The following is a 25,247-nucleotide window of genomic DNA, read 5'->3' as shown; positions in this document are numbered from 1 at the left end:
TCATCCTGTTGGTCCCTTGATATTATCGTCCATACTTGTTCATATTATATGTCATGCTGAGACTTAAAACCAGTAAAGAAATAAGTTACTCACAAAGGAACTTTGAAGTTGTCTGGCAGTAAAACATTAATTAGAAAGGTTATAACTGGGTTATGAAATATAAGTAAATAAGGAAGTGATATTTTGGAAATAATGGACAACTCATCTTTTCTGTGTTAATCAAGTTTTCGTCCATCAAAAAATGCTTCCCTGGATAAACCTCAACGTGTTTTCCATTTAATTGGTGCATATTCCGTCCTACTTGTCCCAGTACTTTCGCAGGTGTTACAGATCACTTCTACTGGCCTCTTTCCCTCCTCATTTAAAACTAAAACTCTACCTCCGTGTTGCAGACCAAGAGAAAGATCCCCTGTTCTGGAATACATGGGCCCAGCGTACTTTGAAGAATGCCCTCACACTTCAGAAGCTCAATCAAAACACTGCAAAGAACCTCATCCTCTTCCTTGGTGATGGTAAGCCGTGATTACAGGAGCCTTTTTCATTCCATGAGTCTGTGCCATACTGTATGATGAAGTGAAGTCTTAACTCTATGAGCTTATGTGCAGCATACAGATGTAATATTTGTATACATTTCCAGATGATCTTTCTGGTTGTAGAAAACTAGTATTTTGATGATAAGTATATCCTCCTCATCAAACACAGTCGTGTCCATCAAAACATTCTGGAGGATTGACGCAATCCAGTCAGAAGTAAATAGTATGTTTCAGGCTTTCTAAATCGAATGTTGAATATGGGAGCCATCGAGCATTAAACAAACATGCTGTCAGTGCCAATGGATAACATGGCTTCTGCTTAACATTATGTTATGTAGTGACCCATTAAACTGTCCCCCCCAAAGGATCTTAACTGTCTATGTTTTACATGCAGCAGCATACAATGTACCTTACTCTATCATGTATGACAACCATGCTTAAAACAATCATGCTGGATAAAGTGAAAGGTCACGTCAGTTCACATCCTCCGGAAAAGCATCCATTTTGATACCCATATAAAAACAAATGGAAAATAGATAGTCATCTCTAAAAATACAAATTTTGTTGACTTGTGAAAAGGCAGATCTAAAGTAAAAGCTCTTTTGACAGGGTTTCTTACCACCAAATGTAGAGTTGTTTGTTCAGTGGGTAGAGCAGCTGCTGTGAAAAGTGACCACACAGCCATGTTAACCAGATAGAAAACCAAAAGGTGTTAATGCATGAGATGGAAAGGCTTTCTATCCCTTATTTAAAATCACACCATAACAGACTGAGCACTGCTTTGCTTTTGTTGTGTAGGAATGGGCATTCCCACAGTGACGGCAGCACGAATACTGAAGGGGCAGCTGAGCAGACAGAGTGGGGAAGAGACCCAGCTGGAGATGGACTATTTCCCCTTTGTTGCGCTTTCCAAGGTCTGACCTGATCTGTTATCATATAGAAAAGCTATAGAATAGCATGCATTATTGATCTGGAAGTAATGAATGGTTCACCAAGAGCAGGACCAATATACCTGGTCACATACTGTCTATGTCATACGATAATAATGTGTTATTATGTTACATACTTGGCAAGAAGCCACACATCATAGAACTGTCTTTATAGTTAAGGGAGCAGCACATTCCACACATGATTGATCATGTAGTAGTCTGTGTCAATAATTGTGTAAGAGTTTAGAATGTAAAAGAAATGACACAATCTGAGCGTTTAAAGGTGATGCTTGGAGGTGTGGATAACACCAACATGGCATGCAGAACAATGTCTCCTACTACAATTCTATATAATTCACACATTACTGTCCTGTCTCTGCAGACATATAACACCAATGCCCAGGTGTCAGACAGTGCGGGTACAGCCACAGCATTCCTCTGTGGGGTGAAGGCCAACGAGGGAACGGTGGGTGTGAGTGCAGCTGCCGTCCGCTCCCAGTGCAACTCCACACAGGGCAATGAGGTCACCTCCATCCTCAGATGGGCCAAGGAAGCCGGTACTGTCTCATTATAACTCATGTTTTTTCACAGTACCTTTCCACACCAGATCTACTAAGCCTTATTTGGCCAACCTGAGATAAGCAGTAGAGACACACCATGATAACATTGTAATCGTAGGCATTCATGGATCTCAATGGGGAGTTTATAGCTGTGGATGTATTCTCTCAAAGGTAGAGACTCCCTAGCAGTCCCCAATGACTTAGAGACATGGCAAGAATGAAAACAAGTCTTCTGGAGTAGAGGTCAGGGGTCAGAGAGGATCAGGGATCCAATCCTTAGCGACCAGACCAGGCAGGCAGTGAACTTATGACATGAGCCCTTCACATACTGTAACACACAGAAATAGATAACTCACATCAGGGACAGGCTTTAACTCGTTAGTTTCTGTGGAAATATTTGTACAACCATAATTCTCTGTCTAACATTAAGTACTCATTAAGTACTCTAACCATGATGGGTAAACAACAAACAAAAAAAACATAAATTGTCATATTTCTCAAATTAGTGAAAATTGAATTCAAATCAAATTAAACTTTATTTGTCACATGCACCGAATACAACAAGTGTAGACCTTACCGTGAAATGCTTACTTACAAGCCCTTAACCAACAGTGCAGTTCAAGAAGAGTTAAGAAAATATTTACCAAATAAACTAAAGTACAAAATAATAAAACGTAACACAATAACATTACAATAACGAGGCTATATACAGGCGGTACCGGTACCGAGTTAGTGTTAGGTGGGTACGGGTTAGAGGGAATTTGTACATATAGGTAGGGGTGAAGTGACTATGCATAGATAATAAACAGCGAGTAGCAGCGGTGTGCAAAACAAACGGGAGGGTCAATGTAATAGTCCGGTGGCCATTTGATTTATTGTTCAGCAGTCTTATGGCTTGGGGGTAGAAGCTGTTAATGAGCCTTTTGGTCCGTTTGCTGGCTCTGGTACCGTTTGCTGTGCAGTTGCAGAGGAAACAGTCTATGACTTGGGTGACTGGAGTCTCTGACAATTTTTTGGGCTTTCCTCTGACACCGCCTATTATATTGGTCCTGGATTGCAGGAAGCTTGGCTCCAGTGATGTACTGGGCCCTACCCACAACACTCTGTAGTGCCTTACGGTCAGATGCCAAGCAGTTGCCATACCAGGCGGTGATGCAACCGGTCAGGATGCTCTCGATGGTCCCCTGGGTGTCAACAGAATTGTTCAAGTTCAACTAGAATTAGCAGATTCTTTGGAGCTATTGGTTGTCTTCAGATCTGGCAGACTATTGCACAGAATCCAAGCAGCAGGTTCAAAAACTGTTTGTGTGTGTTTTTACCCAGGCAAGTCAGTGGGAATAGTCACGACAACGCGTGTGAACCATGCCACCCCCAGTGCAGCCTATGCCCACTGTGTGGACAGGGACTGGTACTCCGATGGAGAGATGCCCGCTGAGGCAGTACAGGCAGGCTGCAAGGACATCGCCAGGCAGCTCTTTGAGAACATTCCTGACATCGATGTGAGTCACAGCATATAATATGGATCCTGATGTTACAGAAAATATCCAGTAATCATGTTAAAAACAGAGCATTTTTTTTATTGTTCAGACAGTAATATTGAACAACTTGCACCTGTAATGTAAAGGCACACAGATAATAATACCAGGAAAATATTCAACCCTACCAGGGATGTCCATAGAGATAAATCAAATGTTGTATCTCTGTGGTGGATGTCTAGGTGATTATGGGAGGAGGGAGGAAGTACATGTTCCCCAAAAACCAGTCAGATGTGGAGTATCCTGGAGAGAAGAAACACTTCGGTACCCGCATCGATAGAAGGAACTTGGTGGAGGAGTGGAATAACCGAATGAAAAACAAGGTCAGCTGCTCTGTCTTAGTTCTTCTCTCACTGCTCTTCTACCATGTCCTGTTGTTTCTTCCTTTCTTCCGTCCTCCTCTTTTCAACATTTTTCTTATCAAGAATATTTGAATAGCTTTAGGTTGTCACAGGGTTAGATCAATGCCATATGATGTATTGTTTTATCTATTAAATAAACAGAACGCCCACTATGTATGGAACAAGAAGGAACTTTTATCGCTAAACCCTAATAGTGTGGATTACCTTTTGGGTGAGTTATTTTTTTAAATTGTTAGCTCTTTATTGATTTCATGACCTGCCTGTTTCATCTTTTCTATTCATGTTAACCACTGATCATCTTCTCTACCTATTTTGCAATATATTAAACCCTGCTTTCTGTGTTAACACAGGTCTGTTTGAGCCTGGAGATCTTCCCTATGACCTGGAGAGAAACAATGAGACAGATCCTTCACTGACAGAGATGGTGGAGGTGGCCATCAAGATCCTGAAGAAAAACCCCAGTGGATTCTACCTGCTGGTGGAGGGTGATTGTTGTGTTACATTTACTCTGGCACCAGTAAATACTGTATCTGTTGCATAAGGTTAATAATGTATATAATGTTGAATGTGAAGTTGTACAGCTGAGGCTGCTTTGCCAGTGCTGATGCTAGATTTTCTCATCTGCCTGAGAGAGAGAGGTTAACCAGGCTGTGCGTTGGCAGGGGGGCGCATCGACCACGGACATCACGACGGTAAAGCCAAGCAGGCCCTGCACGAGGCAGTGGAGATGGACCGGGCCATTGGCCACGCCGGCCTCATGACCAGCATAAATGACACAATGACTGTCGTCACTGCTGACCATTCTCACATGTTCAACTTCGGAGGCTACACTCCAAGGGGGAACACAATTTTTGGTGAGCAGTGGATGATTTTGCAACAATGTATTGTATATTGTATGTGGCTACACTCAGTCATCAGTCACTTGGATGTCGTGGATGTTGTGATTAATGGTTTGTGATGGAGGTGGTTCATTATTTTCCTCTCTGTCTATAGGACTGGCTCCCATGTTGAGTGATGTGGACCAGAAGCCCTTCACCGCCATCTTATATGGGAACGGACCAGGGTTCAAAGTAGTCAATGGTCTGAGAGAGAACGTCTCCACCCTTGACTATGGTAAGTGAAATCTTATCATCAATGGAGTATTGCCATTTTGACAGTCCTCTGTCATAGAGAACACCACTTGGTCTTTGGCATGCCAGAAAATCATCCATCTGATCTCTTTCTCCTTCCCTTTTCCTACCTCCACCCCTTCCCTTCCTTCCCTCTCTTCAGAGGAAAATAACTACAAGGCCCAGTCTGCAGTGCCGCTGAGTATAGAGACTCATGGAGGAGAGGATGTGGCTGTGTTTGCTAAGGGCCCCATGGCTCACCTGCTGCACGGTGTCCACGAGCAGAACTACATTCCCCATGTCATGGCTTATGCTGCCTGCATTGGCCAGAACAGAGACCACTGCATGTCATCCAGTGGAGCCTCTAGTCTCAGCGCTGCTCTGCCCAGCCTGACAGCTCTCCTCACACTCATCCGCCTCCTCTGCTGACCTTTCACCCCAACCCCCCTCCTGCACTACCCCACCCCTCCTCTTAGTATACATGTAATACTCCCACACCTTTTTTTCCCGTTGCAATGCAGATTTTCTTCTTACCATTTTTTTATATTGAAGATTATTATTTTTTCATTCTGTAATGACCACTGCAAGGGCATTTAAAGTTAGTGTTTTGAGGGTTGGTGTTGTTCAGTCAGATTTAGTGTTAGGGAAAATAAGAGGATATCACTTTATTTATACTGTAACATATAGGATAGGTTGTGTTATTTTACTTTGGTATTGATCACTATTCAGGTAACACCAAATCTATGTGAAGAATTCTGTCATATCAGTTGGTTTAAGAGAAGGGTATATCTCTGAATTTATATCAATCATTGTATGGGTAAAATACCCTCCCGGTATTGATGACAAAGCAATGTTGCTGCCCACCTATATATTTGTTGTCTGTCAATTCCATGACTATGGAACAGTCAACTTTTCAAAGAAGCCAGTTCCTTTTGTAAATTATAAACCTAATGTAGGGGAGAGCGAGGTATGTTTTCACACTTTTCACACTGTCTAACATTTACTGGGCACAATAAATCACAATGGTATAAATGTTATACCAAATGAAAGAAGGAAGACTTGGGCACATATGTTGTATTCATTACATCTTCATGTCTTATTTCAGTACGGAGTTGTAGACCGTTAAATAGAGAGTGTGCACATGTGACAATTTGCTCCATCAGCGGGTAAATTGTCACACTACGTCGGGTAAGTTGTCACATTGGATTATCAACAAAAAAGAACACAACTAATTAATTGTGAATATTGATTTTAATTTCAAATTCAAAATTTCATTAAAGAACTCAAAATAAAAACAATCCTGCCTAGAGAATCTGGGAAATCATGCCTTTCAATCAAAACAATAATACGGGCAGAGCACACATTAATTAAGTGGCACGACCACTTTACTTTGAACTCAAATTTTCTCTGGCGTGCACATAGATCCACGGTAATTGTTGGAATTGGAATGGAATGGAATGCTGCAGATAACTTGCTTAAATGTTTAAAGTCTTAACAAAACAGATGTGGTGTTTAAACACACTAATGCACTAATGTACAATTTTGTAACAGCCTATACGACGTACATTCGTATCTGACTAATCCGACTCATCTTCAGAGTCACAGTTCTGGCACACATAAATTGCCTGGCCTGAGGTGCAAGCGTCACTGGGCCCATTTGTTGCATCTCACACACTTCACCCAAGTCTCCTTTGGGAGGCTGTTTGAAAATGGCTCCACACAGACGAGGCAGAAGCACTCCTCTTCATCTGATGATGACTCTTCTATGAATTAATTTTTTTAGCTGCCTTTTTGTTCTTTGCAGATCCAGTTTTTGACTCCCCCCTTGCTTCCCTTTCTTCGGAAACAGCCTTTTTCTACATTGTGCCTTATTCTTTTAAATTTCTAGTGCATGCTTCACTGGTGTGTCAGTTAGAATTGCTGTTTTGCACCGTTTTCTTCCTTTGCAAGCTTGTTTTCGGGGGTCAGCTTTTGAATATGGCCGGATGTCCTCTGGAGTTGGTAGTCTGCTGTCAGCAATGGCATTGCTGGGCAAGGGTGAGCTGGTGCTAGCATAAGAACTGGGCAGGTCTGTGTCTGAGCTCGTGCTAGGCAGGGCTGGAATGGTGCTGGGGCTTGGCAGGTTAGTGCTGGGGCCTGGCATGGCTGAAATGGTGCTGGGGCCTGCAGGTTGGTGCTGGGGCCAGGCAGGGCTGGAATAGTGCTGGGGCCTGGCAGATTGGTGTTGGGGCCTGACAGGGTTGGAATGTTGCTTGGGCCTGGCAGGGCAGGGTTGGTGCTGGGGCCTGGTAGGGCTGGGTTCTGAATGGGGCGATCTGTAACGTAGGATGGCGCAAACTCGGTTTCCAGAAATACATCCCTGTTGTAATGTTGTACTCCAGCCACCCTAAAGCCAGCCTGAATGTCCAAGGGGGTTGCAGCCAGAGGATAGGTGATTGCCACAATTCCAGGAATGTCATAAATTGACATTGTCTTCCTGGGATTGTTCCTCATCCAGGCATCACAAGAGGTGTTGACGTGTCTCTTTAGCGGCCTGTAGACAGAACTGTCTAAGGGTTGAAGCCGAGGAGAGCAATGGGGTGGGAATGACAGCATAATTATGCCATTTACTCTGGCATAAGTGAGTCCATCAACGGACAGATAAGACTCATGGTTTTGTCCAAAAGGAGTAAACAGGGCTTCTCCTTTGAGCACTTCGTATGCTCGACCAAATGTTTCAGGAAGTCAACAGTGCACATCTTTCATCCACCCAGAGGGATTTGTCTCTCCTTTCCTACCAGGTGGCCCGTTGATCAGGAAATGATCGCGGAAGTTGACACGGGGGAATATAAAATATGGAGGTATACTATTCCCTGTGGCTGAGATAGCACAGGCCAGTGTGACGAGGGTTCCCCTTTCAGCAGAGGTCAGTGACCCTACTTGTTTGAATCCACGTTTGCCCACCACTTTGTCAGGTTTAGGTACAGTGGTCACCCCAGTTTCATCGACATTGCATATGTCTCCTGGTCCAACTTGATATCTCTGTAGCACTTATGCTACATTGTCGAAGAAAGCATTAACATTTTCTCTGTTGAAGCTACTTGCCCTGGCAAGGCTAGTTGCCTCTGGCTTTCTCAGCGACAGCGTTGGGTGCCGCTTTAAGAACCCTGTAAACCACTCCAAGCTGGCCTTTTCTTTTTCTGCCCACATTGGTGCGAACTTCAGCTGGTGTGCCACAGCAAACTGGTAGGCAAGTCTTCTGACCTCACTTGGTGACAGACCAAAATAAATGTCAGCTGACCTAGTACTATACTGAACAAGCTGCATCTCCAAATCAGGTGAAAAAACCTGCCGTGGCTTTGTATAGCCAACCACTGTTGTTGGCATGGCTGTCTGACTTTCAACTTCTTCTCTGGTAACCTTTTGACAATACCGAGTCAGAGTACGGTAATTTATGTCAAAATCCTTTGCTGTACTCCTGATTGATTTGTTCTGCAACTTCACCTGCCTCACTGCCTTTAACATTATGCCAGGTGGTGTGCTGCCATCCTTTGTCTTTCTTTTATAATTTCTAACCATCTTTCTTTTCCTTCCTTCCTTCCTTCCTTCCTTCCTTCCTTCCTTCCTTCCTTCCTTCCTTCCTTCCTTCCTTCCTTCCTTCCTTCCTTCCTTCCTTCCTTCCTTCCTTCCTTCCTTCCTTCCTTCCTTCCTTCCTTCCTTCCTTCCTTCCTTCCTTCCTTCCTTCCTTCCTTCCTCCCTCCCTCCCTCCCTCCCTCCCTCCCTCCCTCCCTCCCTTCCTTCCTTCCTTCCTTCCTTCCTTCCTTCCTTCAAAATCACATTTCCTCATTGCAATTACATATTCATTACAGGCTTATTACACCCACCTCCCTGTCTACTATCCTTGTTGCCACAATGCAATTCATAACACCACACTAAATTCATGACACTGTATGAAGTAGTGTGTGTGTGTGTAAGTGGATATACTGTCTCATACAGTAGGCATGCACACACACACACACACACACACACACACACACACACACACACACACACACACACACACACACACACACACACACACACACACACACACACACACACACATATACACACATGCCAGAGCCTGTCTTGTGTACTCCAGCGATATGTCTGCTGCTCTAAACTGTATGTAAATATAATAATCCATTTACAGTAACATTCAGAGCTGATTACACAATATCACAATGTTTTTTGAGCATGTTCTATGTGTCGATGTATACTGGGGCAAGTTGTCACATGTGACGACTTGCCACAAGGTCATTCAGACAACTTCCCCCAAACTGACATGTGTGCTAATGTTGGCTAAATCTCAAGGTTAGCTCAACATAGGACTGCAGCTAAACTATCAAAAGGCACATTATTGTCTCCACTACTCAGTGCAAAATTATAATTTTGAACATTCATACCTAACAAAGTTCCATTGCATAAAATGTACTTTTTTACTTTTGAAGGGGAAAAATAAGAAAATTGTGCTCACCTCAGATTAGAGTGACCTTGACCACATATGAACAGGAAGTTGACCATAGAACATGTAGTCACGCAAAGTAGCTATTTGATTTTTGAGATAGCGCCTCTAGTGTTGGAGGTATGAACAGTTTGACAACTTACCCATGTGACAACTTACCTCGCTCTCCCCTAACATTCCTCTAGATTTGAATATGAATATATTATTTTAGCCACTCCGACCTAAACAGAAAACAAACAGTAAACAGAATCTACATCATAAGTTTTTATCAGATTCCCAAAACAATCGTGTAAACATTACAATGAGCAAGTCAGAGGTTATTTTGAGTGTATGGTTTAAAATGTTATTTTTTAAATGTAAATGGTATGTATTCCATCTCCTTTGTACATACTTCCCGAAAGCACTGAATGAAAAGTCACCCACTATCAGAATTTCATAAAATGTAAGCTAGCCAATCTCTTACCCAATAAAGCAAGTCCTGTTGGTTTTTCTGAAAATGTTGTGTTTACATTCTTGGTGTGTGTTCTATAAATTATAGATAATGTGTCAGTTTGCCAGGAACTGATTTTGGTTGCTCTTTCAATAAGCGTTATGGGTACATTTACGTCATTTAGCAGACGCTCTTATCCAGAGCGACTTACAAATTGGTGCATTCACCTTATGATATCCAGTGGAACAACCACTTTACAATAGTACATCTATATCTTTTTTTTTGGGGGGGGTAGAAGGATTACTTTATCCTATCCCAGGTATTCCTTAAAGAGGTGGGGTTTCAGGTGGGTACCATTTGGGATGGAATATACACTGAATGTACAAAATATTAAGGACACCTGCTCTTTCTATGACATAAACTGACCAGGTGAATCCACGTGAAAGATATGACCCCTTATTGATGTCACTTGTTAAATCCACTTCAATCCGTGCATGTGAAGGGGAGGAGACAGGTTAAATAAGGATTTTTAAGCCTTGAGACAACTGAGACATGGACTGTGTATCTATGCCATTCAGAAGGTGAATGGGAAGACAAAAGATGTAAGTGCTTTTGAACAGGGTATGGTAGTACACTGAGGGAAAAAAGTATTTGATCCCCTGCTGATTTTGTACATTTGCCCACTGACAAAGAAATGATCAGTCTATAATTTTAATGGTAGGTTTATTTCAACAGTGAGAGACAGAATAACAACAAAAAATCCAGAAAAACGCATGTCAAAAATGTTATAAAATTATTTGCATTTTAATGAGGGAAATAAGTATTTGAGCCCTCTGCAAACATGATTTAGTGGCAAAACCCTTGTTGGCAATCACAGAGGTCAGTCAATTCTTGTAGTTGGCCACCAGGTTTGCACACATCTCAGGAGGGATTTTGTCCCACTCCTCTTTGCAGATCTTCTCCAAGTTATTAAGGTTTTGAGGCTGACGTTTGGCAACTCAAACCTTCAGCTCCTTCCACAGATTTTCTATGGGATTAAGGTCTGGAGACTGGCTAGGCCACTCCAGGACCTTAATGTGCTTCTTCTTGAGCCACTCCTGTGTTTTGGGTCATTGTCATGCTGGAATACCCATCCACGACCCATTTTCAATGCCCTGGCTGAGGGAAGGAGGTTCTCATCCAAGATTTGACGGTACATGGCCCCGTCCATCGTACCTTTGATGCGGTGAACATACAAATGGGCAAACGTACAAAATCAGCAGGGGATCAAATACTTTTTTCCCTCACTGTAGGTGCCAAACGTACAAAATCAGCAGGGGATCAAATACTTTTTTCCCTCACTGTAGGTGCCAAGAACTGCAATGCTCGACAGTTTCCTGTGTGTATCAATGGTCCCCCACCGTAAGGACATCCAGCCAACTTGAAACAACTGTGGGAATTATTGGAGTGAACATGGGCCAATATCCCTGTGGAGTCCATGCCCTGACGAATTGAGGCTGTTCTGAGAGCAAAAGGGAGGGGGGGTGGGGTGCAACTCAATATTAGGAAGGTGTCCTTAATGTTTAGTACACTAAGTGTATATTTTAACAAATCTGTCACTTCCTTGATAAATGTTTAATGCTACACACATTCATTTGTAAATGTGTTTGTATTGGAATCATTAAAATACCTTGTCAGAAGGAAAACTTTTACTATTTAAAAAAAAGTTAAAATAGTGCAGTTGGAAGTGATTTGAAAATAGACAACAGAAACTTAAAATCTCTAACAATGTAGAATAGCTGGAATGTTATGTTCAAACAAACCTATACTCAACCTTGAATGCATGAGGTTTGTGTAGAATGTGAATGGACTCAAGCCACATAGCCCTTCAGGACTCATGGTGACTGGAGCATGAACATGGAGGTTTAGCTAAGATGGGTGTAAAATATAGTCCACACACTGGGGCATTCTTTATGTGGGTGCTGCACATTGTGCCTGCTTGGAATCTGGGCTCTGGGGGTGTCTGTGTCTGGTGTCCTCCCCTTACATACACCTTCTCAATGCAGGAGAGGCTTTACTCTGATCATTTCATCTTCCACCAGCCAAGATAAAACAGCAATCTATCTGATGATATTTCTATAATCCTGTCTTATGTTTGTATGAATAATTGGAGGAATTTAACAGTTTCAAGCTTTATAGCGTACACATACAAGTATACTTTTAACTGCCTCCCCTACTCATTCATATGCTTTTTTAAAGTACAGTAATAAAAAAAATAAGTCCAGAATATATGGCTTCTTCTGTAATGCACACACAGTTTCACCAACTGTTTTCATTTCCTGCTTTATCTCAAACAAGGTTAATCATGAACCAACTAGGGTGATAGTAGAGTCGTTCCAACAGGAGAGGAGTGTTATCTCTGCTCCTCCCACGCCCTCTACTGCTCATCCGGTGACTCCTTGACCGGCCGCCACTCCCCCAGTGCTCTTTCCCTCTCTCTCTCTCTCTCTCTCTCTCTGTGTGTGTGTGTATGATTGTGTGGGCAGAGACAGGTGTGCTGGAGTCAGAGCAGATCCCCACCAGCTGCAACCTGTTCCATAATCAAGACCTCTACAAATACTCAGCCCTGCCACTTCCACGCTGCCAGATCGTAATCTCTGCTCAGTCAGTCTATTTTTCTAGCCATTTGTTCCTGTTTAGATCCTGTTGTGCCTGCTTTCCCTTGCCTGATGCTGTTTTCCTCTCCGCTACAGTTCTGCCCACTCTGACTCTGGTCCCTGTCTCCAGTCCTACGTCTCGTCAGTCCTGCTACTCTGTCCTGGATCCCCCACTCTACGGCTCCCTTGGATTCAGGCCCCGGATTCCCCTTAGCCTCCACACCTGGTTTCCTGCAACCCGCCTGAGCTTCCCCTGGCCTGACCTTAATCTTCCCCCTGTGTTTCAATAAATACCTTGGTTACCTCATCCTAGTCTCCTCGTCTGAGTCTGCTCTTGGGTTCACCTGTTCCGATCCGCGTGACAATGATAATTATTCTGAGTTAGCACAAAAGGAGTCCACAGCAGTCACAGTCCTTTTATGAATCTAGCATGTGAAATGTGAGTTTTGGATCCTCGAGAATGCATTCCAGAATTGTAATTGGATTCTTATTGTTTCCCTGACCACAACGCGATCTGGTAATAAGCATGTGATCCATCATCCAATCAGAAAGTTCCCCTTCCTGCAACTCCCTCTAAAATATCTGTTTCAACATCTCTTCTGGAAATCACTATTTTCTTTTTCTTTTTGGAAAGTTGTCACTTTTGTGTTGCGGATTGTTCACCAGATGTTCTCATGTTGACATATGAAATTGATCGGTTTTGGATTCCCAAGAATATTTTGTGAGTGACTTTAGTTGTGGATTGTTCACAAGATGTTTTCATGTCTGACATGTAAAATGTGGCTTTTGGATTAACTACCTGTTTCAAATTTGCAACACCTCTCCAGGAAATCACAATTGGTTTTGCTGTTAGGAAAGTCATTGATTAACATCTTGCATAAATTGTCACGTTTGAGTTGTATATTGTTCACCAGATGTCTCCCAGTCCTATAGTCAATTTGAAATTGAACTGCAAATGGAAACACTCTGACTGCGTTGCAGTGAAAACGGTTTATGAGTTATCCTGAAAAATATTTTATTGCATCATCAAAGCATCTCACACTCTGAAATGATTGGCATCAAAGCCCATCAGCTTCACTGCCTCAATCTGTCAGGTCAGATAATGCTACCAATGTGGGACAGCTCTGTTCCTTCCCATGGACACTCGCTGTCTGTCTGTGTCTTTCTCTCAAATCATCCTCCCTCTCACTGATTCTTTTTATTGCTCCATCTCCCTTTCTCCCTCTGGATGTCTCCTTCTATCTCTCCGTTTCTCTGGGATCTTCAGTTCCATCTGGCCGCTGACCTCCAGCCCTAGAGATTGACTCTGTGGGCCTGTGGAGCACAGCTGAATAATTGAAAGAAGTGAGAGTGTGTTTAGCCAGGCAGGGGCTCAGGCCTTAGTCAGATCAAACACAGACAGAAGGAGCAGGCTGACAGGCTGCTGTATAAAAGGAGCATTGAGGCTGCAAGATGCTAATGCTCTCCTTTTTCAAGCAGATATCCTCCTCTTACCCCCTCTGGGCCATTCAACAGCCCCTGAACCTGCTCCACATTTTGAGTGAGCTCAGGAGAGCACTTTTATTAATCAGATTCACAATGCTTCACATCTCCAAACCTGCCTTCCAGACATAAGCATGCTACAGCCAGTCAACTCCCTCTCACCCAGTTCAGTTTTAGTAAGGTGTTTGAGAGTTCAGTTTTAGTATGGTCTTTGAGAATTCAGTTTTAGCATGGTCTTTGAGAATTAAGTTTTAGTATGGTGTTTCAGAGATGGAATAGGTGTGTATGCTGCCCATAGAACCTGTCTATCTTGGAAGTACACAGAATGACACAGAGCTACACAGGGTGAATAAGCGAAAGCCAGCCATTCACTGGGCAGCTACAGTAATCTAATAATTGCTGTGTATTATCTCACAAAGCCATATTACTAAAAATAATTGAACAAGTTCTCATTTTTCAACATTTGAATTTGTGCCCTTTCGACCTCTGTCGGGATTGACAACTCATGTTTCTTATGAATAGGAAAGCTAATCCCTCTCCAGCCCTCTTTCTGTGTTGGTTTTTAATGAGTGTGGAAATACCGGAAAGCCCTGCCTTTCCTCCTGTGCATATTTCCATTTGGTTTCCTGTAATTCTCCTCCATACAGCCTCTCTATTATGAAAATAATGGTCTAAAATGCGCTGTGACGTTAGGAAACTGGAGCCTCAAATTTCATGAACTCAAGAATGAAACCAAGACTTAGGTCACATTTAAAGAGAGGAAATCGGAGGAGGTAAAGTACGTACAGTACTCAGCAAACCTATGTAGCTAATTACAAACGCAACACATAAAGTCATGGCGGTATACTTTACACAATAAATAATAAATGCAACTGCAGGGAAAACATCCTGTTAACTGTAAAAAATAAATGTTTATTTAGACATGAGAGGTTGAAATGGGTTACTTCTTGTTTTTCAGCAAATAATGAAACATCTGTGTTCTGAGTTTATGGTAAGTTCTGTCCCCAGTCCTATCCCCCATGTACCCAGGCCTTGCTGCCTCAGGGCTAGGGTTGCAAAATTCTGGGAACTGTCTCTAAATTCCCCGGTTATGCAGAAATCCTGGTTGGAGGATGTCGGATTTCCTGTTTGTTCCCTCCTGATTCTGGGTATCTACCAGGGAATTTATTGCAAGTTCCAGGAATTTTGCAAATCTACTCAGGGCGTTCTCTTCAATGCCATTGTAGTCAACTGTCATTCATTTTGATTGGATCTCGGGTCTTTGAAACATCTTTGTGACTCCCCTCTATTATGGTGGATTACAGTTGGTGATTGAAGGCTTTTCCAACCCTTCCATTCTATAATTTTTTTTATGTGTCAATTCAGTTGATTTCACCCATTGTCACGTCCTGACCAGTAAAGGGGTTATTTGTTATTGTAGTTTGGTCAGGACGTGGCAGGGGGTGTTTGTTTTATGTGGTTCGGGGTTTGTTGGGCTATGTGCTTAGGTAAGAGGGGTGTTTGTTTTTTGGTCTATGTTCTATGTAAGTGTATTTCTTTGTTAGTTCTAGTCTTTCTATTTCTATGTTTAGTTTATGGGGTTGACCTTCAATTGGAAGCAGCTGCTCCTCGTTGCTTCTGATTGAAGGTCCTATGTATAGGGGAGTTTTTGTAATGGGATTTGTGGGTAGTTGTCTCCTGTTTTGTGTCTGTGCACCTGACAGGACTGTTTAGTGTCGTTCTTTGTTTTGTATATGTGATTTGTTTGTTTTTCCTTCTTTTAAATTAATAAAGAAGATGAGTATACACGTTCCCGCTGCACCTTGGTCCAATCCTTACGACACCCGTGACACCAGTTGTGTCCACCTTACAGTGATAAAAAGGGTTATGTCTTTTGTTTCCTTCTCAGGTATCCCTTTATGTGATGTAGTTTATATGCATGGAAATGTTGTTACGGGTATAGTACACAAATAAAATATATATTTACTTATAATGAACCAAGTGAACTTTGGGAGATAAGTACACCGTACTACTGGAAGAACAAACCTCTGTGGTGGTCTGAATTTTGCTGTGTTTGTGTACTCTGTTACATGCAGTGTACTTATAAACAGGACATGTTGAGAGGCTTATTAAGCAGTTAAAATATTTAGAAAGTCACATATTTATTCAGCTCTATTTATGGGCCAGACACAGACTGGATGAGCAGAAAAAACTGTGGATTTGCAGATTATTGTTTTCACAGGGTGATACTGTTCATAGATTCCCACCAGAACACAGGCTACACTGTGAAAGAACCAGCCACAGCCTACACCCTGTGTGATCACAGACCACACCACGAGTACCCACAGCAGCAAGGGAATAAGAACAAGAGAGTGGATAGAGAGAGAGCGCACAAAGTAGACTGACACCAGCTCTACTGCTGTTTGGAAAATCACACTGCTGTTCATAGCCATGGGAAGTAGGGGTGCTGAGGGTACTGCAGCACCCCCAATAAATCGGAATAAAAAATGATTATTATAAAAATTTGTTTCAAATATTTGTTTTCTTTCACATAAGATAAGATAACGACTTTATTATGCCCATGGGGAAATGTTTGTTGCGGCTCTGTGCATACATACAAACACATAATCAAAGATAGACAAAGGACATATACAAACAATAAATACATGTAGAAAAAGTGCAATTCATGAGCTATCAATGGTTCATGGTTCATCTGTACACTATACACCACAGAGTACTCTATCAACAGAACACAAGTAGTGCACTGGGCCTTTATTACTCCTGTATGAGTGGACCAAATTAGCGGACCGATATTTCAGCACCGCTACCACTAAACATCTTCCGCGACCATACAGCTGTTGCAAGAGGACCACCAGAGGTTGTACCTTGGACTCCACCCTGGCCTGATTGTAAACAGGAACACCTATGTGAGAATGCTATTCATTGACTACAGCTCAGCGTTCAACACCATAGTGCCCTCAAAGCTCATCACTAAGCTAAGGACCCTGGGACTAAACACCTCCCTCTGTAACTGGATCCTGGACTTCCTGATGGAACGCCCCCAAGTGGTAAGGGCAGGTAACAACACATCCGCCACACTGATCCTCAACACAGGGGCACTTCAGGGGTGCATGCTCATTCCCCTCCTGTACTCCCTGTTCACTCATGACTGCATGACCAGGTATGACTCCAACACCATCATCAAGTTTGCCGATGACACAACAGTGGTAGGCCTGATCACCGACAATAATGAGACAGTCTATAGGGAGGAGGTCAGAGACCTGGCCATGTGGTGCCAGGACAACAACCTCTCCAGCAATGTGATCAAGACAAAGGAGATGATTGTGGACTACAGGAAGAGGAGGACCGAGCACGCCCCCATTCTCATCGACGGGGCTGTAGTGGAGCAAATTGAGAGCTTCAAGTTCCTTGGTGTCCACATCACAACAAACCATCATGGTCCAAACACATTAAGAAAGTTGTGAAGAGGGCATGACAAAGCCTATTCCCCCTCAGGAGACTGAAAAGATTTGGTATGGGTCCTCAGATCCTCAAAAGGTTCTACAGCTGCACCATCGAGATCGTCCTGACTGGTTGCATCACTGCCTGGTATGACAACTGCTCTGCTTCCAACCGCAAGGTACTACAGAGGGTAGTGCGTACAGCCCAGTACATCACTGGGGCCATCCAGGACCTCTATACCAGGCGGTGTCAGAGGAAGGCCCTAAAAATTGTAAAAGATTCCAGCCAGCCTAGTCATAGACTGTTCTCTCTGCTACCGCATGGCAAGCGGTACCGGAGCGCCAAGTCTAGATCCTAAAGGCTTCTTAACAGCTTCTACCCCCAAGCCATAAGACTCCTGAACAGCTAATCAAAGGGCTACCCAGACCTCTTTTTTTTATGCTGCTGCTACTCTGTTTATTATCTATGCATAGTTACTTTATCTCTACCTACATGTACATATTACCTAAATTACCTTGACTAACCGGTGCCCCACACATTGACCCTGTGCCGGTACCCCTTGAATATATCCTCACTATTGTTATTTTACTGCTGCTGTTTAATTATTTGTTACTTTTATTTTCTATTTTTTTTACTTATATATTTTTTACTTAACACTTATTTTTCTTAAAACTTCTTAAAACATTGTTGGTTAAGGGCTTTTAAGTAAGCATTTCACTGTAAGGTTGTAGCCTAAACCTGTTGAATTCCTAATACCTGTTGTATTCAGTGCATGTGACAAATAACATTTTATTCAATTTGATTTGAACAAATGTTTGGAGGTGGTGGAACTCAACTCACTGACTCCTGACTCTCAGATACCTCCTCCGATAGGGAGTTCCTGGTTTCCCAATATTCAACAACTGGAAGTGTCTTGAGAATGTCTTTATATAAGTAGTTATCAAACTATGGGTGTTGTTCAAGCAACTTTAATACATGCACAGGTCAGGGCCGTAGTGTCACAACAGCACTGATTATTCTCAATGTCGTTCTTAGTATTTTAGTCGGCTCCTCTCATTCCTCTAGAATCCAAGCAGCACTAGCTCATAAATCACACTTCCTGAGAAAGAGGAGGCTTTGATGGGGTAGAGCTGCATGACATCTCCTATGATCCCTGCCTGGGTCTGTCTGGGTCTCCCTGCCTGCCTACCCAGTGTGTTGGTTGTCTCTCACATTTGCAAGCTCTTACAGTTGATCCAAAGAGGAATGAGCACCATCCCCCAATCCCTTCAAACCCCACAGAGAGAGATGCCAAGTCTGTTTTTAATGAGCCTCTCAAGCCAGAGCGGAGTCACTATGAAGTAGTTCAACACGAGAGATAGGGATTTAGTGAGCATACACATTATATGAAGTAACTGTTGGCCACAGTAACATAGTCACATTTAGTCAGACAATGCAGAAGGAGTATTTGGCTGAATCATATGTAGTCAAACAAACAAAAATAACAGTAATAAAATCATTCTATGTGCCATATGTACCATGCACACCCTTCAAGTCTTAATCCTCTCCAGCTTTATCATCCTTGGGATGTTGAAGCTTGTTTATTGAAGGGGATAAACCAAGAGCAGCAGAGTGGAATAAGACTTGACAAGTCAATCATTATATTGGAAGAATTATGTATTTGTCAACTTTTACTTGATGAATCTGAGTGTTTTTACTGAGGAGAACACAAGCCAGCCAGCTAGCAGCAACCTCAATTCAGGTCAAGAACTGCTGTGCTGTGTTCACACACCTTCCAGGAAGACACAACTCTGTAATAATCAAGGGTTTTACCTCCATTTGCCAACTGGACCTCCAAAGGAGAGTTAATTTGAGGTCAGACAGGACATTGTGAGTAAGCTGTACATAAAGAAACTGGGTGGTAAATTCATGCGTAGATTAATATTTTTGTTTGCGCTGAGGACACACTTCCCTTGTGTTGTGGTTTTGGATCTGATGCAGCGGCTCATCTCTGTCAGCCAAATTAAACATTGATAAAAGGGAATTCACACCAATAAAAATACCCTCTTTGGATTTAAAGTATTTTCCATTGACATGTGAATGTTTATTTGCGTGTTATGTGTTCAATGCTGGTGACTTCATTTGGATGTTTGGATGCATGGTGTCCTATTGCACTTTTGTGCTAATAAGATTTTAAAAAAAAACGTTTTTAGGGGTGGATCAGCTTAATATTGCGGAAAGAATATTGCTTCCATCAATGTAATTGTCTGCATCATTTCCAATCCCCCATATATTTTTGGGGTAAATATATATATCCATACACGCATGCATACATATACACATATATACATACACATACCTATATAGACATACTTACTTTTTTAAAGAATATACCTTTATTATTATTATTCCCCGCAAACCCTACCACCGATCCCCCAATTGAAGTAAACTAATAAACACTTCGGCTTTTACCTTCATTTTATTAATCTTATACACATTTTACAGACACAGTCTTTTGTTTGTTTTTAGTCCTTCCTCTATTTCTGATGTCCATCCAGTTTGATTTCTATTTGTAACTGTGCTATTTCACAAAAGTTCTGAACCTATATACATTTCACAGACCCTGTAAGTTTTACATTGTTTATCTTGTTATTAGTCCCACCCTTCAGCTACATTCAACCCCTCTCCCATCTATCTCTCAACATCATCCATTTTGGATTTCTATTTGCCATATATTTTTCAACTGTGCTGTGATGCTTCACAAAACAATTTAACCTTTCTATTCTCATAGCTTCTACAGATTGTAAATTAAAAATAAACATTTTTGCTAAAATAATTATTATATTATTGATTGATTGACTATGGCTTTTCAAATCACCCAGTATTGCTATCTGCAGCATTAGTTCTTGGCAAATGTTGCAATTCTTCAGCCATTCCTGGACCTGTGACCAAAAACGAGCTACATATGGACAATACCAAAATAAATGATCTAATGACTCTGCCTCCTCACAGCAGAATCTGCAGAGCTGGGGACATTGTATCCCCCATATATATAACATTCTATTAGTTGCAAGAATTTTGAATAGTAATTTAAATTGAAAATTAGAAGTTTTGAATCCGGCGTTGTTTTGCGTATCAATTCATAAACCTTGTGCCATGGAATGGGTACATCGAAAATCTCTTCCCAACTATTTTGCAATTTTTATGGCACAGCTGTCAGTTTTTTGGTCCTTAAATGGAATTGGTATATGTTTTTATTTATCACACTTTTCTTTAACCATTTATGTTCTTTAATACAGGGCCGACATACAAGTTCCTTACTTTTTTCCCCTTCTACTTGCCTCTTCCATTTTTGTGGTAATGCTGCAATTAATTGGTTGTAATTTTGGGTAGAGCAGACATTTCCATATGTCTGTGTTAGCTGCATGTGTGACATCACTCCACCAGTCCTATTTATAATATCATTCACTAAAATTATACATTTTTTAAACATTTCTTTGAAAAATACCGTTTTTTTTATCAATTACTATATTTAAATTTAACCACAATATTTGTTTTATTATTTGTTCTGTCTTTTCAGGTGGATTAAACTGAAATTGCAACCAACTTTCTAAGGCTTGTTTAAAAAATAAAGATATTTTGGAGATTATTTCCTTTTCAAACAACCGAAAGTGGGCAGGGGTAATCTGAATAAAGGGAAAAAGGCCCTTCTTGAACATAGGATGAGACATTCATACCAATTTACTAGAAAATCCGTTTCACGTCCTGACCAGTATAAGGGTTATTTGTTATTGTAGTTTGGTCAGGACGTGGCAGAGGGTATTTGTTTTATGTGGTTCGGGGTGGTGGTTTATTTAGTATGGCGTTTGATTTATTATTTCTGGGTTTTTGGATAATGTTCTATGTTTGTATTTCTATGTGGTCTCTGGTCTTTTGTATTTCTATGTCTGGTTTATTGGGGTTGGACTCTCAATTGGAGGCAGGTGTTTTCTCGTTGCCTCTGATTGGGAGTTGTATATATGGGTATGTGTTTGGTTTAGTGTTTGTGGGAGATTGTTTCTTGTTTTGCGTGTGTGAGCATAACAAGACTGTTTTGTTGATCGTTCGGTCTTCATTTTGTTATTCTGGTGTTTTCTTGGTTTAAAATAAAATACAAGATGAGCATCCACATTCCTGCTGCGTTTTGGTCCTCCATTCCAGACGACAACCGTTACAATCCGTTTGGATTTAAGTATAACTTTGGTATGACTGATGCCTTTAGTGAGAGGTCTAATGCTTTAATATTTAATCATTTCTGACCTCCGAATTCATATTCATTATATAAATAGGCCCTTTTAATTTTATCTGGCTTGCCGTTCCAAATAAAATGGAATATTTTTTGTTCATATAATTTAAAAAGCAGGTCACTAGGTGTAGGCAAAACCATAAGCAAATAGGTAAACTGTGATATGACTAAGGAGTTAATCAGGGTGATTTTTCCAAAAATAGACAGGTATTTTCCTTTCCGTGGTAGCAAGATCTTATCTATTTTTGCTAACTTTCTATAAACATTTATTGGAGTGAGAATTTCTTTCTTTTGGGATTTGTATACAGAGTATGTCCCCATCTCCGTCAGACCATTTAATTGGTAAATTACATGGTAATGTAACATTTGCATTTTTTAGTGATCCAATACGTAATATAGTACACTTATCATAATTTGGTTTTAATCCAGAGAGGATAGCAAAAGTATCTAGATCCTCTATGAGGCCGTGGAGAGACTCCAATTGTGGTTTTAAAAGCAAAACATGAATCCTCGGCGTACAATGACACCTTCGTTTTTAAGCCACGGATTTCTAATCCCTTAATATTATTGTTTGATCTAATCTTAACAGCTAACATTTCGATGGCAATAATAAATAGATATGCCGATAGTGGACAACCTTGTTTTACTCCTCTAGATAGTTTCAAACTTTCTGAGATGTAGCCATTATTTACTATTTTACACCTAGGGTTACTATACATAACTTTAACCCATTTTATTAGAGATTCCCCAAAATTTAAATATTCTAGGCATTTATATAAAAACTCCAGTCATACTTTATCAAAAGCCTTTTCAAAATCAGCTATGAAAACCAGGCCTGGTGTCCCCGATATTTCATAGTATTCTATTGTTTCCAGTACTTGTCTTATATTATCTCCAATGTATCGTGCATGTAAAAAACCTGTCTGATTAGGATGAATAATATTTGACAATACTTTTTTAATTCTATGCGCCAAGCATTTTGCTAGGATTTTTGCATCACAACACTGAAGTGTAAGAGGTCTCCAATTTTTTAAATGGACTGGATCTTTATATATACCACTTGGGCCCTGTTTCAGTAATAATGATATCAGACCTTCTTGTTGTGTGTCTGATAATCTACTATTTATATAGGAGTGGTTAAAAAATGCTAACAATGGTCCTTTGAGTATATCAAAACAAGTTTTGTATACTTCCACTGGTATGCCATCCAGCCCTGGAGTTTTCCCATCCTTAAAGGCCCCAATTGCATCAAGCAGTTCCTCCTTTGTAATTTGGCCTTCACATGAGTCTTTCTGTACGGATGTTAATTTTACATTATTATTAGGAAAAAAATCCATACAATTAGTTTCAGTTAGTGGAGATGGAGGAGCCTGAAACGAAAACATATTCTTAAAGTACTTTACTTCCCTTTTCAAAATATAATTTGGTGAATCATGCATGACTCCATCATTTGTAACAAGTTTTAATACATTTTTTTGGTAGCATTTCTATATTAAAGATTGAAAAAGAATTTGGTGCATTTTTCCCCATATTCCATCCAGTTCGCTTTATTTTTAAAATATATTACACTGGCTCTTTCTTGAATAAGTTCGTCCATTTCTTTTAGTTTTTCCTCTAACTTATTCTGTGGCTCTATGGTACTGTTTTTATTGCTATCTAACTGTACTGTTAGTCCTTCAATTTCCTTTGTTAATATGGACTCTTTTGATCTAAATTGCTTTTGTTTTAGAGATGAGTACTGAATTGCATGGCCTCTAAAGGCACACTTAAAAGTGTCACATACAACAAGGGGATCTGCTGTACCTATGTTATGTCTGAAAAAGTCAGCTATAAATGTTTCTGTCTTAGTTCTAAACAGTTTATTATCTAGTAGGCTTTGATTAAATTTCCAATATCCTCGCCCACGTGGAAATTCTGTAAGAGTAATATATATGCCAATTATGTGATATTCCGACCGCATTCTGTCCCCTATCAACACTTTTTAAACTTTTGGTGCCAGAGAGAATGGCATAAGAAAGTAGTCAAGACAACTAGCTTGATTAAGCCTCCGCCATGTATATCTCACTAGGTCAGGGTATTTAAGTCTCCATATATCCACTAATTCCAATATATCCATGACATTCATGATTTCCTTAAGTGCCTGAGGGTGATAGTTGGTAGTGTGATTTCCTTTCCGGTCCATAGAGGTATTTAAGACCGTATTAAAATCTTCCACCATAATAATAGAGTCTAGTTTTGCTTGTAGAGTTGATAAATTCTTATGTATATTTTCAAAGAAGCTTGGATCATCATTATTCAGACCGTATAGGTTAATAAACCATATCTGTTTATTGTCCAATAACATATTTAAAATAATCCATCTACCTTTATAATCTGTTTGGACAATTTGCACATTTGGATCAAAATTACTGTTAATTAAAACCATCACCCCTTTTGAATTTCTTTGCCCTTGGAAGAAATATATTCCCCCCTCCCCCAGTTATTTTTCCACAAAACCTCATCTAAAATTGTTGAATGGGTTTCCTGTAAACAATAGGTATTATATTCCTTCTCTTTTAGCCAGGTAAATACTGATTGTCTTTTCTTATTATCTGCTAGGCCATTACAATTGTAACTGGCTATACTTATTTCACCACTTACCATAATGAGACACAACTTTAAATTCTATTTATGAAAATATATGTTTGTAAACATACCATTAAAAAGTAACATAATGATTGAGTGTCTATATAGCTGTGCCATGATATTTGCATTGCTACTAAGTAAACCTCCAACTGGTCCCTACTATTCCACCCGCTAAAAGCCTTCCTCATCCCTAGTTGGGTTGTCATCCCAATGCCCGGCAGACCACCCCCAATCCCCCGTATCCCATAGCCCTGAACAGACTGGGATCCATCCTTCGAAAAGAGCACACAGTGCCATTTACCGAATTGAAGTAAATCAATTGCCAAATGCATTTCCATCGCTCTCACGTCGATTTGTATTATATATAGCTGGATCATCCTCTATTGTCCCTAAAATCTTTTACTCCTTTTGTCTGGGTCTCCCTGCCTGCCTACCCAGTGTGTTGGCTGTCTCTCACAGCTGCAAGCTCTTACAGTTGATCCAAAGAGGAATGAGCACCATCCCCCAATCCCTTCAAACCCCACAAAGAGAGATGCCAAGTCTGTCTTTAATGAGCCCCTAAAGCTCATGTAATTTTCACTGACATGTGAACGTTTATTTGTGTGTTATGTGTTCAATAATGGTGACTTCGTTGGGATGTTTGGATGGAAGCTCCTCTTTGCTGCAGCTATTCATATCTGGGCTGTGTTCATAGATGGCATATTCATCTGATTATCTCCAAAGAGAATGACTTCCTAAGTACATTAATATCCAATTAACCTGATCGCTGAACCTAAAATTTTCCTCCCAAATGGCTGCTACTTTTGAGAGTGTGCCCAATTACTGCACATATTAAAATACTTTGCATTGTTAAATTGT

General features: G+C 40.9%; 1 protein-coding gene across 1 annotated transcript in view; it reads left to right on the top strand.

Annotated features, from left to right (window-relative positions):
* LOC106565890 (alkaline phosphatase-like) overlaps positions 1–8,655 on the top strand; it is a 29,241-nt gene extending 20,586 nt beyond the window's left edge. The window contains exons 3-12 of the mRNA XM_014133548.2: positions 393–512; positions 1,332–1,447; positions 1,845–2,019; positions 3,346–3,521; positions 3,740–3,880; positions 4,061–4,130; positions 4,270–4,404; positions 4,582–4,773; positions 4,913–5,032; positions 5,192–8,655. Coding sequence (XP_013989023.1) covers positions 393–512; positions 1,332–1,447; positions 1,845–2,019; positions 3,346–3,521; positions 3,740–3,880; positions 4,061–4,130; positions 4,270–4,404; positions 4,582–4,773; positions 4,913–5,032; positions 5,192–5,457 — 1,511 coding nt within the window. The 3' untranslated portion in view covers positions 5,458–8,655. The remainder of the gene's footprint in view (positions 1–392; positions 513–1,331; positions 1,448–1,844; positions 2,020–3,345; positions 3,522–3,739; positions 3,881–4,060; positions 4,131–4,269; positions 4,405–4,581; positions 4,774–4,912; positions 5,033–5,191) is intronic.
* The last annotated feature ends 16,592 nt before the right edge of the window (positions 8,656–25,247 follow it).

This window comes from Salmo salar, chromosome ssa12 (genome assembly GCF_905237065.1).
Source record: "Salmo salar chromosome ssa12, Ssal_v3.1, whole genome shotgun sequence".
NCBI lineage: Eukaryota > Metazoa > Chordata > Actinopteri > Salmoniformes > Salmonidae > Salmo > Salmo salar.
The sequence above is the reverse complement of the archived record's forward strand: the minus strand, read 5'-3'. Positions and strand labels throughout refer to the sequence as shown.